This window comes from Falco punctatus (genome assembly GCF_963210335.1).
Source record: "Falco punctatus genome assembly, chromosome: 4".
In the NCBI taxonomy this organism is placed as follows: domain Eukaryota; kingdom Metazoa; phylum Chordata; class Aves; order Falconiformes; family Falconidae; genus Falco; species Falco punctatus.
Genome location: NC_137583.1, coordinates 57074593 through 57092756, shown reverse-complemented (window position 1 = coordinate 57092756; position 18164 = coordinate 57074593). Strand labels below are relative to the sequence as shown.

At 41.7% G+C, this 18164-nt stretch overlaps 1 protein-coding gene across 5 annotated transcripts in view; it reads right to left on the bottom strand.

Annotated features, from left to right (window-relative positions):
* LOC308063652 (sodium channel protein type 5 subunit alpha-like) overlaps nucleotides 1-18164 on the bottom strand; it is a 224945-nt gene that overhangs the window by 134510 nt on the left and 72271 nt on the right. For all 5 annotated transcript variants that reach the window (XM_080386919.1, XM_080386920.1, XM_080386921.1 and 2 more), the window contains one exon: nucleotides 3191-3254. In XM_080386919.1, coding sequence (XP_080243045.1) covers nucleotides 3191-3254 — 64 coding nt within the window. The remainder of the gene's footprint in view (nucleotides 1-3190; nucleotides 3255-18164) is intronic.

The window sequence follows — 18164 nt, the reverse complement described above, 5'->3', positions numbered from 1 at the left end:
AAATCCCTTCTGAACTAGAATCAATATTAGCTAGATCCATTACCTCCTGCTTTATTGGCAGTTTGGGTGCTTGTTCAGAAAACAGTCCCTCCTAGTAATGTAATAAAGCCCCCACCTTGGAGATAATTGGGTTGTCTGTGATATAGCATCCAGTGATGATCATTTCCCTGCTGATTTTGGCCTGCTACTCCAGCTCAGGTTGCAGTCTCCATCACTACACACTGTTACATTAGACCATCTGAGTCTCATCACCTAATAATTGCCATAGTAGATTTATTTAGATTTTTTTTTTTACTCTTCTATAATAACAGCAACCAGCCAAACCTCAGAGTGTCATTAGCATGCTTTTAAAAATGCACTAAAATGGCTTTGTCAATTACCTCAAGATTTAATACCCTGGCCACAACACAGATATCCCTCACTCTAACAACAAATCCCTGCAGGACTGCACATACAACACTGCCCATTTCCTTTGGGTCCTCAGCATACCCCAGAGGCTAATAAACTCAAGCTCCAGACTGGGAGCAGAAGCAAGCTCCACAAATGCTATGAACACCCAGAAGTGGCCTTGCCAGCTGTCTTTCCATACCCTGCCTTCTTCATGCCTTGATGTTTTCCCAACTTAAGCATCCTCACTTGTCATGAATTTCATTACTAATAGATGGGGCAACCACAACCTGATGCATCCTCTCACTGTTAACTCACCTCCCTTGATCCTGTGGTGCAACCTGTCCCGAAAGGTCCCACACATTCAGATTTTGTGTTTTACTACTTAATGCACTTGGTCTTGGCTTTGACCGTTGAAGGGTAAGAGAAAATAAATCCACTCTGTTAGGTGCGTCAGCCTGTAGATGATTGGTCTGTCTATTTGAACAGGTGGGAACATATGACTTTGCAGGTCCTCTGAGTCCTTAGGATCATCTTCCTAATTGTCTTCATGCCATTAAACAACAGGAAAGGATGACTGACAGGAACTCTGTGCAAGGTATAACAGATGAGACCACGCTTGCCAGTCCTGAGCTAAAACCCCACTGTAAGTAGGAATATTTATCCCCATTTTAGGCATTTAAAACCTTACCAGGTGGTATTAAATCCTTAACTAAAACAACAAGAGCCTGAAGAAGAAAGAACTGATGCATAAAGGGAATGTGGGTTTCCCTTAATGGCACGGACACTAATAGTTTTGATGTATTTATCAAAACAAGCACAAAGGCTTTAGGTGTGAGGGTGGCATTTTCATCTTCTTATACACCAGAGCTGGAAGTTCTTCCCTGGCTGTTTCAGGCTGTGACCCTCTCATGGGGAGAGTGCCTCCATTGGAGGTTTTCTTCAGTTACTGCTTTTTGTTGACACGTTGCAATTTATTGACTTTCTAGGAAAGGAAATAAGGGTGGTTTTGCCCATATGCCCTTAATCCAACCCTTAAATCCATACAGGCTACTGATATACAGATGCTCCATGAATATTGCATTAGTATTAAACTTCCCACCACTTGGATGATTCCAAAGCAGTAGTCCCTAAACTATGCCTCACAAACTACCTATAACCTAGTTAACCCTTCTGCCATTTGCTCATGACCTTAGCAGCCTGCCACCACCATGGTTCAGGTCATCAGAGAGAACAATTTAAAATATTTTGTGATGTGCAAAATATTGTTGCCGTGCAGAAAATTTTTTTCCTCCGTATTACTGCCTATTGACTAGCAAAGGCTGAAGTCCACCAGCATAGGTACATTGCCAAATCCTGGGATCCCCGGGAAACATCCCAGTAGTCTTGGAGTCCAGCCTGAGCCTGGATAAATGCAATGTATTACAATCAACAAAGCACTTAATTAATGAATGCTGACATTGTACCTTCTGCGGAACAAACAAAGAGGAAAGCATGGCCCTCTGCCCAAGGAGCTTACAGTCTAAATCAGACTGGTAATACAGATCAGACCACAAGACATGCAGAGGGAAGGCTGACACTTCAGCTTTCTCTTTGTCCTATGTAAATACAGATACAGACAGTGGCAGCAGAACATAAAGCATCTCTTCAGGACCCTGTGGCTTTTATTACCCACCTGTCCACAAGCAAGTTTAGATTTTTATCTTCCCTTCATCTTCCTGCTGCCTCTCTGTGCACACATGACTCTCTTCTTTTCACATTAAGTTCTTCCTAATTTACACCTTTCTTTTTCCCAGTCTCTACATTTAGTTCTACCAACTCAAAACATCTCCCTCCAGAATTAGATCATCTCAACTCCTCTCCTCACTTGACCTAGGTCACCCACCTCCCTGGTTCAAATACTCTCACATATTTAGATCAAAATCTCATTCATCCCACCACTCTAAGGTCTTTTCTTCCTTTTCCTACAACTCTTAACAGCCTACAAGCTTTACAAGGTTTATAATCTCCTCTGCCCACACAAGATCCCATCTTTCTCCATCACATCTGAACTCTTCCATTCCCATAAAGATCATGAGAACCCGTCAAATAAAATCACACTCTCGGATAATGCACTTAGACCCTGGGGACTGGATGCAGCAGGAACTGTTAGCATCTACAGATGGTAGGGATATGAATGAAATCCTTTATGCAGAGTAAGTCAGTACACCACAGGAATTATTCTGGATCTCTTTACTGTCTATAAGAAAGTGAAACATGTGCAGCCTATAAACATATCATGTACAAATGTAGATCACAACTCAAAACTGAGTACTTCCCCATCTCCAAAGCATGCTATTTTGGGGACTAGAATTTGTTGATATGTTTATCTTCCTTTGCCAAAAGCCAAGAATTCATCATCAGTCTAAATCCCTCCAGCTTTCCTGTTTCATTTCCTTTAAAATACTCTCCACTCAGCCAAAGTGTTACTTAGTTTTCACTGGGGTTTTTTTTCTGAGAAAATTAAATGTATTGAAAAAGAACTGTAATAAGGCCCCTAAAGATTTCAGACCTGAATAAGTGACAAACACAAACTTCTCTTCCCTGCAGTTCAAAAAATTGAATTGCTATGCACAATATTTTCACTATCCTCTCTCCTATTATGACTGACACAAGGAAGTTGAAATATCTAATTCATGCTGGTAAGAAGTGGACAGAACTGAAGCAAAACATAAGGGGAAAAAAAAAAACAAAAAAACCCAAAAAACAACAAAAAATGGCAGCAAAACCAAACCAGAAGTGATGATATTTTTTAAGTACTTACCCAGCATCAGAGCTATTGCCACACAGTAATACATCTTCTGTACCATTTTTTATGAAATAGTTCACTGCAACAGAAATAGAGAAATGGCTTTTTAACAAGTACATTCTGGGAATTAAAACATTCACAAATATCATCCACCAACCAGCATATTCAATTGCAACAGTAATTGAGAGATGAATGGCATACTTTTGCTTTGTTTTGCTAATTTTAACCTCCATAAATTATAAAAAACAAATAGATGTGTTCAAAGCTCTTTAAGCCCTTGCTGTTTGTATTCCACAAATGATCGGTTTAATAAAGTGGCAGCAAGGCTGTGGGCAATGTTTGTAGGAAACATCATCCAGCCATGTCCCTGGCTGCTCTAACTGAGAATGTTGCTACTGAATACAGTATAGCACTACGCAGCAAAAGCAAACCATAAGCTTGCCTGTAACTTTTAAACTCTACACTGATGAGATACATATTAATTGAAGTTTGTGATAGCAATTCTGACTCATAGGTTAAAAATGCAACCAACTATAAGTCAAAATGTAATAATACTAACAAAGCAGCCCACTCCCCCAATCTGGCGGATTCTGCTCAGCGTAGAAAACACACAGCATGAAGCGAAAGAATCAGAAAAATGCACCTTGTTACAGATCAAACAAACAAGGAAGTATTCATAAAGACAAATATTTGTCAATGTAGTCATCTGTAAAGGCAACGGAGAGAGACACACACTTCTCAAGGGGGACTCACGAGAAGCAAGCTAAATTTAAAGTCCTCTGGATCATTCCCTGGTTGACTATCAATGAGGCTTAAGGAAATTAGCCATCCCCAGGCTAATGAAAGCCTTTGTGTACACACTCCCTCTCCCATCCCCAGCCAAAAAAAGTTCAGAAAAACAGAACACAAGGCAAACTTCTCAAAAGGATAAGCAAGATCAGTTTTCCAGAGAGAGTCTGAAGAAAAGGAGATGTTCTAAAGAGCATCTCTAAAACCTGAAAGGCAGCATGGATGAACAGATAAAAGCATTGCTCTAGGAACATAATAAATGCAAAACAGAGGCCAGTAGCTGAGTGATGGAGGGTAGATAACCTGGTGCACAGAGAGGATGTGATCCCCTGTTAATATAAGGCATGATGGTGGCAGCCTTACGCAGCATGTGTTTGTGAGCAGAGGGGCCTCCGCAGATGATGCTCAGAAGAGGTTCTCCACTCTAGGCTAACCCTCTGTTGTGAAATGTTTTAAAAATTAAGAGTGACAGCTTATTCAGGCAGGCTATGCAAAGAATGCTCAATGGCTCAAGCCACCGAACAGATGTGCTGTGGCTTTCTCAGTAAGCTGCGAGCAGTGGAAAAGCCCTGCCCTGCTGCATGCCAAGAGGGAATTACTGTCCATGAGTTTGTGGTTACGAGGGCACGTGATGGTGTTCACAAGTTATCAGGGCGCATATCCTGCTCTGACTGTATGCTTTTCCACTTTGTCTCACATGTGGGCTTTCTACGGAAACACCTTGACTGACAGCAACACCCAGGTATTCAATATGTTAAAGGACCTGTGGTCAATCACCACAGAAGCGGGAAGGATGCCACGTCTTCCACCTCCTTTCACCCTCCACTTCTGCTAGCGCAAGACTTCTGCATTTCTTAGGAGAGATGCTATCCTTTGGGGGGATACACAGAGTTAGTGACACTGACCCACCAGACTCTGCTACAGAGGAAATACAGCACAACCATGAGACGAGATAAATGACTGCAGAGGTTCTACACCTTCTTAACAAGTGGCATCACTACATGGGGTACCCTGAACTTCACCAACGTGCACTCCCCCCTGGGAACTTTTCATACTGCAAATGCCAAGAGTGGGAGGACCATAGATCTGTCCGTGTGTTAACCACATTCTTTGAGGGCTGATTGAAGTTCCGGAGCACAGTGCTGGTTGAAGACTAAACCAACACCTCCTGGTCAGTCAAATCAGAAGACGAGAACAGAGTCAGAAGACAGATGTGAGGAGATAAAAAGGAGACTCGGCCAACAAGAAATTTTAAATGTCAAGAACAGACAAAATTCTATTGTCTGTTGTGGACTTAAAAATTTACAGTTCTAAACCAAGCAACGTGGCAGGCACCAAAGAGTGCTATGAACTGTGCTGAGGAACCGGGGCGTAGATGCTGCTGGGAGGGGGTATCTTCACCAAGGGGTCTGCAGCTGCACAGCAGCGTGTCACAGCTGCCATGCCAAACCTCAGCCTGAGGAAGAGCCGGATTGCCGATTCCCTGCTGACAAATGAAGGGGGGATTAGAGTATTAGGCCCAAGGAGACAAATCGCTGTATTATCAAAAATGTGCACAACAATCAATTTGTCATTCAAAGCAAGTTGGCTTGGATTTCAATGAAGGATGCCAGGCAATCAGAGGTCTGTAAGAAGCAAACAGTCATCACTCCTGCTTTTAAGAACAAACCACCTCTGTATTGTATTAACCGGTGGCCTCTGCTTCCCATCAGTTAACTCTAACATGGACAAAGAACATAAAGCTCCTTTTTCATTTACAGTAGGATTTTCTCTTTGAAACATGGACTGCTCAAACCGATCAACGCCACCTGAAAACACAATGACTTTTTCATTGTCTTGCAAGATTGCAAATAGGTTTTTTTTTGTTTTGTTTTGTCATTTTTTTCACTGAAAAAATTCAGCATGTCAGTGGAAAACAAAACAGGAAAACAAAAGTGGAAGACAAAACTGAAAACCTCCATATTAGATTTTTTCATTTTTTTGAAGTAAAATCAAGGCAAAACAGTATTGTTTGTATGCGTGTGTGTGTGTACATAATCTTTATACAACATGCCATTCTTTCCAAAGGAAATTCTAATATTTTTTTTTCTATCAGCTTTACTAAAATGTTGATGTCACAGTTACCGTGTATACAAGGCCTTTTAGGAACTTTTCTACAGGAATTTCCAGAGCAAGGTAACTACTTGATCATATTAAAATATTTTTTTTAAAAAAGGCCACAATAACACTGGCTTCATATCAGTTTCTGGTCAGTCCCACAATATTTACTACATTGTTGCCAAATAAACTCATCTATTTTTCAGTAATACAAAACATTTTTTGTCAGTAATCAGCAGCCAAAAATTCAACAGAAATATGTTTTCTAATAACCAGATGCTATATTCTCCAAAACATATGCACATTTGTGCCTGAGCCTTATAAATACATGCTAAGACCCTGTATCTCCAATGCTCCTGACATTGCATTACTTGTGTTAGGTTGATTCCGCTACCATGAAACAGGTGTATGATGAATCCACTATGTTCCTGTTGTCTTCCCAGGGCTTGTGTTTTAAAGCTGCTGAGTTCAGTAAAATAATCCTGTAAAGTGAGTGCTCACAAGCAGCTTACTACCTTCTTACAGTTTTGTCGACCTACAAATGACAATGAGATAATGGCAACTGCTTCAGCCAAAGTGGCTCAAGGACCAGCAACAGCAAGATTTGACCCAAAGCCACAAACCCACACCCTTTGCTGTGTACAGGGTATGACAAAGCTCACACTACCATAACCTCACCACAACTAGTCTAAATGGGAAGAAGTAGAGGTTTATCTCCATCTACCATGGATCACATCTTCCTTAGTATTGACATTATCACACCTGTAGCATCAAAGAATAAACACTCCTCCAATGAATTCCCTTAATTGTTTTCAGGAAAGGGTTAATGATAAATATTACGCAGCACAGTTGTTATATATTACATTATTATTTGGTTGAGGCTACTGATAGCTGTCTTTAGATGTGACATGGAGCCCAGACAGCAACCATGACTGCAGAGTGGAGTAACGTCTGCTCTTCCCCATCACCAGAGTGAAGGGACCTTACACTAAACACAGCCCAGGAAATTACGTTCACTAATCCAGCTCTCAGTTACAGTTACATCAACCCAGAGTAATTCAATCCCCTCAGCATCCTCAGAGCTCCTGGCTCTCCAGGGACACCAAGAAGCTTGGGAGCAGCCCTAACCATCGGTGGTCCCTTAAGGCTTAAGGCTGCAACAGCATTAGGAAGATGAAAATATATTACCCCGTTTTTCCTTCCATGAGTTGCTGTGTCTCCTGCAAATCCATGCTCTGCCTCCTACACTGCTCCAAGCACGCAGCAATGACCGTGTTTTTAAAGCTGCTGTATGCAAGTAGTGAGAAAATACACAAATCCCTCTAGACTATTCTTGCAATGACTTCCTTCCAAAGTCAATTCCTCAAGCTTCTCATCACTGCTGCTGTTTCATTCTGGTTTTTGGTTTGTTGGGTTTTTTTTTCCTGATTTATTAATATCTTACAGGTTTCTGCATTGCTCCCTTCCACACCAGGCAATTCTAACAGAGCAAACATTCACAACGGCTCCATGTCAAGCTAAAAAAACCCCAGACCACAAACTTCCTCAAAAAAATAAATAATTCTAATTAAAATTATGCTCCAGCTTATACTTTCCACACCTACATCACACCACTGAGCAGAAAGCCAGTGGGGTACCTAAAGCTGCAGGGTAGAAGTCCTCATTTCTGTGCAAAGGAAAGGAAAATTTTCTAGTTCAGAAAAATGAAAAAGGTTACAGTCCGCTTAAATACATGGTTTCTGAGTCCAGCTTCTCTTCCTCCTTTGAACACCCAACTGAAATGCTATTTTGACTCATCTTACAACAAATTCATTCCAATTTGAAAACCAAGTATATATTGCCACATTTGCACAAAGAGTCGCATTCGAATATCATTAGTCACTGCCCGGAGAAGAGTCCTCTGGCTGACTTTCGAACAAAAACTTCAGAGAGGTGTCTGTTATCTGAGACTATTTATTGCAGGCACACGGGTGCTCACTGGTTGGGGGACTTTCTCCCCGTGCTATGGCTGGCACAAAGCACTGTCAGCCACCAAACGTCCTGATTCCAAATTTAAAATGCAATTCAAAAAGCCCCATCACCTTACAGTTGTGATACGTGACACAGAAACAAAATAGATAACACCCCCTCCTCGCCCTTTCGCCCACCGGCACAAACACACTGTACCTCTTGGTAATACATAATAATTAAAAAGAATCCTTGCTGCACTTGCTGCATGCACACTCTGTCACATACGGTGAAGTCTCTAATAAATGAAATTGAGTTTGAAGATGAAAAACATGCCTCACAAAAGCGATGGAACAGGCTGTATTAAGGGTATTATTAGGGAAGAATGCTTGGGAATAAATGGCACTGCCAGTTACTTCTTCCTTGTTAAAGGGGACTGCAAATAATTATAATAATCAGTTACTCTCCTGTTGCCCACCCCGTGACAGGGGAACAGCCTCTCTTCTGCTGTCCCCTGGCATTTGCTGCTGCCGTCCCTTCTGTTGGGCTTTGCAGGCTCTCAGGTGCTCTCCTTGCTTCCCATCCTTCCCTCCCTCTTTCCCCAGGCACTCACTTCTGGCCCAGCTCTCTCCTGCCACCATACCCCAGAACTGTCTGGAAGGACGTTTTCAAAACTCCACTTAAAAATGAACAGGAAGAGTTAGTTGTGAGGATGGTTGTGTGGGTAGAGGGGACAGAGATTAAGGGGATGGCTTTTTTTTTTTAAAGAATCTTACATACAGCATTGGCTAATATGTGACTTTAGGATAAATACAGCCCTGAGCTGTCCTGCAGGAGATACCGAGGGGCTGGGAGGAGGGAGGAAATCAGTCTCCTTAAGCTCTAGTGTCCTTAGACAGGTAGACTCCTACCAGTGCTTCTCCCATGGCTGAGAAAAGCCATAGAAGCAATTTCCCAGCCAGGGCTCAGCAGTCACCATAGCCTAGAAAACACACCCAATTTTGATAGTACAGATTTTTCCCGCTTTGACAAAAAGCTACTAAAAATATCAATCAAGCCCTCTGCTAGATGGCTCCCGTGCACTAGGAAGAGGCTCTGAAAGCCTCAAGGATCCAAAGTACCTGGTCTGTGCTGCCTGTATGGTCCAAGGGAAGGAAAAACATGTCAGGAGGGAAGGGAAAGCATGTCAGGAGCAGTTGGAGCTGCACACTAGAGGGGAACAGAGAATTTAGATGCTGTCAAATTGGCTTGGGTACCATGCCAAGTCCATGAGCATCCCAATGAAGATGAGACAGGAGACAATAACTAGCAATAAATACTTATGCTGGCATTTAAACCTCTTCAGATAGCCTCCTTCCATGTCTCTGTGTCTGACCAGTCACACAGACCCATGCTCTTAAGGCCGTAGGCTGCACAGCACATAAATAAAAGCACATTTAGTACCACTTGTTTGGATGTACGCTTCACATGAATAGGCAGCAAAATGCCGAAGTGTGCTCTCTGAAAGTTTTGTAGAGGTTTTGTATTTTGGGGAGGGTTTTTTATACATTTGGCACAAAAGAATTAAAATCAAAAGCTGTGACAAGGCTTGAATGCATTTGTGATTACAGGCAGATGCCAGAAAAATAGCAGAAAATACTCCTGCTTGTACTGTGATATAGAAAACAAATTAATTGGATCAAACACTGGCTAAGAGACGGAAGACAAAGGTTAAGATGAAAAGTCTATGTGCCGTATTTCTGTAGGCTAGCAGAGAGTTGCATCTGCACCACTTTATTACATTTATAAGTACAACAGAAAGAGAGGGAGAGCAGAGAGATGACAAAATCTACTCTACACAGTATTTTCTGGATCAATCAACCGCAAGGCCAGGACTGAAGGAGGAACACTAGAAACACCTATTCCACTAAAAAAATTAGTGGAAAAATGATAAGTTAGGCATTATGTTGTCAGAATGTGAAGTAAAGCGGAGAAGGAGAAATTCTCATCCATCTTCACCCTTGTCAACTTTTACATACCCTGTATCATTTCAGATAAGAGATATGGATTCAGTTAGGGATCCTTAGCCAATATTTTTGTATAATATGAAGATGTGATCAAAGAGAAGTGTAATATTGAGATGCAGGAAGAAAAGGATTGAGTACTATACAGGAAATAACCTATAAATCAGTGTTTGTCTCATCCAGTGCTGTTTAATACCTTTATCAATGATCTGGACAAGGGGATCCGAGTGCACCCTCAGTACGTTGCAGATGACACCGAGTTGGACGGCGCAGGGGGCTCTGCAGGGTCTGGGCAGGCCGGGCCGAGGGGCCGAGCGAGCTGTGTGAGGGTCACCCCGGCCCCGTGCCGGGCCCTGCCCGGGGGTCACACACAGCATCCCCCTGTGCTCGGTCTGGTCAGGCCGCCCCTCGAACCCTGTGTTCAGGGTTGGGCCCCTCGCTACAGGAGGGACACTGAGGGGCTGGAGCGTGTCCAGAGCCGGGCAGGGGCTGGGGAAGGGGCTGGGGCACAAGGCTGTTGGGGGGCGGCTGGGGGAACTGGGGGCGGTTAGCCTGGAGAGGAGGAGGCTCAGGGGGACCTTATCGCTCCCTACAACTACCTGAAAGGAGGCTGTAGGCAGGTGGGGTCGGTCTCTTCCCCCAGGTAACAAGTGACAGGACAAGAGGAAACAGCCTCAAGTTGCACCAGGGGAGGTTTAGATTGGATATTAGGAAAAATTTCTTTACTGTAAGAGTTATCAAGCACTGGAACAGGCTGCCCAGGGAAGTGGTTGAGTCACCATCCCTGGGGGTAGATGTGGCACTTAGGGACAGGGTTTAGTGGTGGACTTGGCAGTGCTGGGTTAATGGTTGAACTCAATGATCCTAAAGTCTTTTCCAGCCTAAGTGATTCTGTGATGCAGAAGACAGACCACAACATTGCTTTCAACAGGGTAACTGCTGGACTGGAGGGTACTGAGAAGCAGGTAATAAGAATGACTGGGAAAATTTTAATAAGACGAACAATTGGAAGAATGGAAATCTTTTGTCTTAGAAAAGACGAAAAAGCATGTTTTAGAAAACAGAAAAAAAAAAGAAGCATGTTTTCTGGAAAATGAGAACAGGGAGCTTTGTGTGCTCACAGTCACAGAACATGATAACAATGTTTTTTGCCCTAAGAAAATGAAGGGGGGAAACAGGGAAAAAAAAAAGAGAAAATATTTTCAAAACTAAAGATAAAGGAAATATTTTTCACTACAGTTGTGATTTCAACTGCTGAAGTTACTGCCACAGGCTGCCCCTGTGGTCAAAACATTCAAAGAGAGTTCTGTTGCTTATCTAGATATGGATATCCAGAGTTATAATAGTTAATGCTAATAAAAAAATAGAAAAATATCTATACTTCAGGGTTTACTAATTTCTTCTGGAACACATGGGGCTGCTCTGAGTGCCACAGACAGGTGCTGCTGTGGGTACACCAAGGCCAGACTGAGCCTGGCAATTCCCCATATCTCATCTCCACCTCACTTGGGTGAATTCAGCATTGATAAAAAGTATCAGGAGAAAATATTTCTTTACTTATTCCTTAGAACCAGTGCAATAAGGGAAAGCAGCAATGCAAGCTGTTCTCTGCTGGTGGGCTCACAGTGCACCTGGACTGACTGTTCCGTGTTAAAAGTGAAAGCTACCTCTTGCCTTTGCAAGGCATGTTATTGCTGAACCCAGAGCAAGCAGAAGTCCATGGACAGGCTGCAAAGGGCACAGACGAGATCCTTTCAAATGCACATCACCGTGCAAGTCAAGTGGTATTTTAGTTTGGGAGTTTATGAACAATTCGAAGGTGCTGGAAAAGTCTGAAAATGTTCCATCTGAATCTTTTGTGACACATCTTTCCTCTAGTAGTTCTTTCCTTTCTATGAGCAGTAAATGTGGTGATGAGGGCAAAAAAAATGTACCTGGGGGACAAATCTTCCTGTTTTACAAACTGTTACAAAATAAGAATTTACTCTTTCACCACAAGGCCAAAAAAAAAAAAAAAAAATCTTACTGAATGTTTGGGAAGAGACTGTGTTGGATACAACAGTACCAATTCCTATGTTTTTTTGATCCTTGTACTTCTTTTGCTCAGCCTTCCTTGTACTATTTAGCTTAAAACATTAAAGTGCACAGATACAATACCCGTGTTAATAACGCATCAGAAAATTAAGGCTTGAGCATTTATGAAGGTATTTATCAAAAGATCCACAGCACCTGAAAAAAGCCACAATATTTATAGTTAGCAGTGGAGTAACATGACTAGATTCCATGCTGACAAGCACAGCCTGAAAGCCCAGAGAGGTTCTTTGTCTTAATCATTGGTTCATACACAATCATGCATAATAAAACACCTATTCCAGTCTCAACTTGATGTATTGCTTCCCTCTTTCCTCCCATCTCCATAATTACTCATTAAACATCCACTGTCTTCTATTACCACCTCAGACAACACCTCAACACTCCAGCTCGCCCCAAACTTGCTCCATTTGTTATCTGACTTGGACATCATTACTTTCTATACAGTTGTCATACAGTTTAAGAATATCTGTTCATACAGTTCTGTTTCAGTGGTTCTGAAAGCAAAACTGAAGCAATTTGTCAGGTGGAGCTAACAATCAGGCACAGAGCTTAGAGAAGATACATGTGCATACACACATATATTTCTATATATTCACAGATATATGCCTCAGCATCCATGCCCGTTTATTTCAACAGTGCATTACACCTAGAACATCAAAGAGGAGGATGTGTAAAGGCTCCAGAATGATTTCCCATTGGTCTGGAACTGCTTCTGATTTATCAGCTCTGAGCAGTCAGACTGGCTCTGATTGCATCCACACCACACACAAGACCAGTTGACTCCCACAAGCCTGTGGTCCCTTCTCAAGCACACAGGAAGACCATGATTTCGATGGGTATCGCATCAATGTTCAGCCAGTTGCTTTGCAAGCAGAGATCATCTATGACAAGTGCTCACCTTCCTCAGCCTTTGGCATCTAACGTGGCTGGTTTTGTTGGACCACCTCCCCAGGCTGCCTACTATGATTAAAGGATGGAAAATGAACCATGTTCCTCCACAGACCACCTCAGAAAGTTCCTTCTCTGAATCACTCCCATCACATTGTTGTATGTAATTGGGAGCTGCAAAGACTAGGTACCTAAAATAAGGACGTAAACTTCATGTATTTTATGCATCTTTCTAAATATAGAACCTGAAGCAACCATAAGTCTTCCAGGTCTGACTGGAGATGACAAAACAGATATTACATTTATATTTATCTGGACTTTTTCTTCTTAATTAAAGCTTCCCCCGCCTCCCACCCCCCCAGCCCCCCCACCTCCAAGACCTTTTGTAACTACACAGTTTGACTTCAGAAGAGAAAAATCACTGCCATGAAATGAATGCCAGAAACTAGTCTGCAAGAAAAAAATAACAACCCTTTTCAGCCCTCTTCTAAGTTATAAAAATAGCAGTTGATTCTTCCAAGTAAAAGGTTAATAAAGCTTAAACATTCTTTTTTATTATTATTTTTTTATTATTATTTCAGTTGCTTGGACAGGATTATCTAAAAGAAATTACAGGGGTTTATTTTACCTTACAAGATACTGATTTTAAAAGAAAACATATACAGAACACTTTGAAAACAACACCTTTTCAGAGTGTCTTAAGTAGGGTATTTAGTTTAAAGAAAAAGAAAATACTGGGGTTTGAGACTATCATCTCATAAGTGATATTATAATAATTTTATGAAAATTTTAAGGCTTTTTTCTTAAGTGTTTTTTCTCATGCATTTAGCACTTACACTGAGCCCTGCTCTACAAAAGAACACACTATTTAAACTCAGATTTCTACTTACTGCTTACTGACTAGTCAATAATCCATTTTAGTAATGGAACACATAAATGACATTAAAAATTCTACAATCATCAGCCATGTGAACCAGCTACACTCAGTCCATTGGTACATCTTTTCTCTCTCTAAGCCAGTGACATATTGGACAACATATAGCTTTCAGTCCACTAACTCACACATTCATAAAGCTTCACTTCATCAAATACATCTTTAATTTAAACACCACAACCTAAGACAGGCTTTCAAGCACACTATTTGCAGCTGCTTTCCTAGAAACCTTTACAAATACTGGAATTAAGCTTGCAGTCTTTCTATCAGCTGGTATTTCTGCATTATTAGGTCTCCTAAATATAACGGACAGCTCAAGAACTTTCATATTGATATATTGATCTCAGAATGTTCATAACACTGTGGATGTAAACTATCACTATTTTACACTTTTTCCCCCCCTTTATTTCATCTTTCTACATGGCACTGCTGTACCTACACCCTCAGATTCCCTGGTTTGTTATTATCAATGTCTAAAACAAAAATTCCTCCTTGGGCTTATTGATTGCAGTCCCTTACTACATGTAGAATGGCAGGTAGGAAAGTAGTTACTTACCAGTAGTCATTTCCCAGATGAACAACCTGTGCCTCCCTTTTAACTTCACCACCTGCACTTGGCATCGAAATTTTTTTAGCTTGATTCTACCTAATGCTCAACTGTTCCCCCAATGCACACTCCATTCATACAGGCAAAGAATAGTCCTTTGGAGGAGGCTGGGAGACCTGATGAGCTACTTCTGCTTTAATCTTCCTTTTCCCCCTTCCTAAGTTTGCAGTGGTAAGCATTACTCATGGATGGCAAAACCAGACTGGAATAACTTTTCTGATAAGCCGCCTTCTTAGAGGTTGGTGTGTAAATTATGAAGACCTAGAGTCGTTTAAATGGATGGGAAGAATAGAAAAATCCTCCTGTTCATCATGAGACAGATGTTGCCCACCAAAAGGCAGATTTCAGACCTGCATCTCCAATGTGAGTTGAAGAGAGACTAAGCAGGAAGCTCACCTTCCCACGACTGCTGTGCCCAGGAACTTAGCTGAGACACCAGAGGCACCTGCGGTAGCTCAGATGAAGTTTCTTTAACAGTATTAAGCTTTTAATGACAATGCCAAGAAAGTCTGCTTCTTGACAGTCTGATCAGGAATATTCAATGTCACTTTTGTATGCTAGGACTTAGTGATTAGTGAAGCTAAATGGAAGAGATCTCGCAGCCTGAATTTTCCCACTGAATCCCCATGCTAAGGGCTCTGTCCCTTGCTTCCCAAGTTACCTGGCACTTCCTCCAGCTGCAGGAGCTATTGCAATGATGGAAAAAGCAAGCAAAACATTGAGGGGATAGGTAGGAAATTTGTAATCCTGATGGGATTCAGCATATATGATTGGCTCATGGCAGATGTACAGCAGGAGGAGAGAACCCAACAGTTCTCAACAACACTAGCAGCCTTGTAGCGTAGGATTGGCAAGTGCATGCAGGAAAGATGAAATAACAGCCAAAGGCCTGAAAAGGGAGGTGGGGGGAGCTGGCTGCTTATGGATCTATCATGCACAGGAATGGACCAATATTTTTTCTTCTTTTTTTCCAATTTAGGAAAAAAAAATTTTTTTCTTTTGCCAGCAGAATTCCTGCCACCACCAGTCCTAGTGCTGGCACGCTGCCTCTACCGGTGGCGGAGGCAGGAACAGGGGGAGCACCATCACCCAAGACAGTCGTGGCGACCACAGTGGGAGAGCAGGAAAGTACTTGTGAGTCTTGAGCGTGTAGCTAAGGGAAGGAGTTCCTGAACCCCGGGAGCACGGTGGTTATTTCCTAAGGATCACCCAAAAATCAAGTGTCACCATGTAATTGTGGTTAAGCCAATGATGATGCAAACAAAGTTTATAAACTGACTTTTTTCCCCAGCTATAAAATCAAAAGGATTGAGAAGGCCGATGAGAAAAAATTCCTTGCCTGAGGGCTGATAGGAGCTAAGGAAAGAGGATACAATTAAGTCCAGATATCAAGTAATTTTTAAGTAAAAAAGCAGAGCTGAAACTATTCCAGGCCTTCTACACAACCAAAATGTCTCCTGTACCAAGTGCCTGTGGCACAGTTATCTCAAGCTAAAAAGGGCTCAGAAAGACTGAAAACCCGAGTTCTTATCTTTCTTTGCACATCATGACTAAGTGTCTCAGCTATTTCCTCTGCAGCACCAGGCAATTCTTCACTGTATTATCCTTTTTAGGGTTTCACTCTTTTTTTTTTCCATTCATGCAAAAAAGGTTCAAAGGCACAAGAGGAGGCCAATGGCATTTCAGAGGCTCCCTGCTGTCCTTTAAAACATTAAAACTCCCTCAAAGAATCCAAAGCAAACTTTGAATTTCCAAGAAGAGCAGAATTGGCATATCAGCCTGTTTTGACTCTCTATTTTGGTGTCCTGATGAACAGAATTAATTCATTTTTCCAATGTTGCTTCTGAGTGTTTTTTACACCTTTATTTCTTTACATCCCTTTTTTAAAGAACGTATTATTGTGAATCTCTGACAGTACTTCAGGGTTCTGTTTTCTTTTTTTTAGGTTAGCATCCCTGCTCCAAACTAAGTGACTCAGCCACGTTGGTTTCAAAATCTCCAAAGAGCTTTTCTAATTGTCTGTGCTCCCTTCAAGTGAACTCTATCTCAACATGTTGGCCAATTTTCTTCTCTAGTTCTTCTTCAGAATAAACACTGACACTACTCCATTTCTTAATATATTCCTCTTTTTATCTAATTTGGTCTGCCTACACTTTAATCTAACTGTATGTATTGCCTAATTCCCTTCAGTACTTGAAATTCGGACTGTTATTAAATTATGGTCAGTACTACTCTGCGAAACAGTCACTTCATTTCACCATAATGCTTATGCAAAATGAAATATAAAACACTATCTCATCTAGTTACAAAATGAGCCAGTCCTTCCATTTTTGAATTGCTTTAGTGCAATAGTCAACACTAAATGAAAATCCTACTTAATACTGTTCTCCCCAGCCTAATAGCTAAGCCATCTTCTCCAGCATTTCGAAGAACACTTCATTATTCTTATTCAGAGGTCAGTACACTTTTCCTATAAATCTACTTTTCTTCTAGTTCTTCAGTGGCCTGCTGCATTGACTCAACACTTCAACTATTTAAATAATTTTTGTGCATCCACCATAACTGACGGCTGTTTGCCATAATGCACCGTGTCCTTATTTTCAGATATTATGAAAACATGAAAGCATTCATTGATATTATTATTACTCTATTAATACCACATGGTCAAACTTTAATTCACTTTAATCCATTATCTCACCGAGTTGATAATCTTTGTAATAGGTAAATCTCCTTCAGTGATAAAAACTATATTTTCATGACCATATTAACCGTAACTGGATTTACTAAATGGATTTATGGGAGCATCTCCCCTCCTCCCCATATCTGGACCACACAAAAAAACTTGCTCATGGTATGCTGGAGCAGATGTATAATTCCTCCCATTTAAAGCAATGCTGCAGCTGGCCCTGACATTAACTGTATTTTTAATAGACTCTTCAGTGGTACATTTACCCTACTTCCATTTCCAGAGGGCCAGACTATCTCCACAGCTCCATTTCATCCCTTCACCCTTATTGCAGGGCTTTATACTTCCAGCCATCATTTATTTTATCTCTCAATGCCTCTGTGAGAGAGGGAGAGCAGCACCTCACAGTGCTGTCAGTCATCTGTGGGTGAATGAGCTGTAAAGTGCTTTAATCCACCAAAGGTACACGGAGATCTTTACTAGCTCCATGAGCACTCATCTCCAAGCTGGAAGCATGGAGAGCATGGCTGGGAAAACATGTCAGCAGGCTCATCACCAGCCAGCACAGATCTAGAATGGATTTTTAGCTCTGGCATAAAGCTTTTTCCCCTTTCAGATGACAAGAGGCTCTGACACAGGGACATAGAGAGGACATGTAACATGAAGGTCAGGGTTAGCCCCAAAGACAACCCTCATTCAGGCAGAGCTTTGTGGACTGCCCTTCCTTAATGCTGCATCAACCACATCACGCCTAAAGACACCAGTGGTGAGCTTTTTATTCCTCGAATGATACTTTTCTAACACCACTGCTTCCAGGGCTGCTCAGGCTGCAGGCAGAGGAATTGAGCAGGAAGGCAGAAGTCACCAGTGGAGAATGGTGGGACTGCCCTTGGCCCAATCCCTGAGCCATGTAGCCTGGCTGAAGAGGTGTACAATGCTGAGGA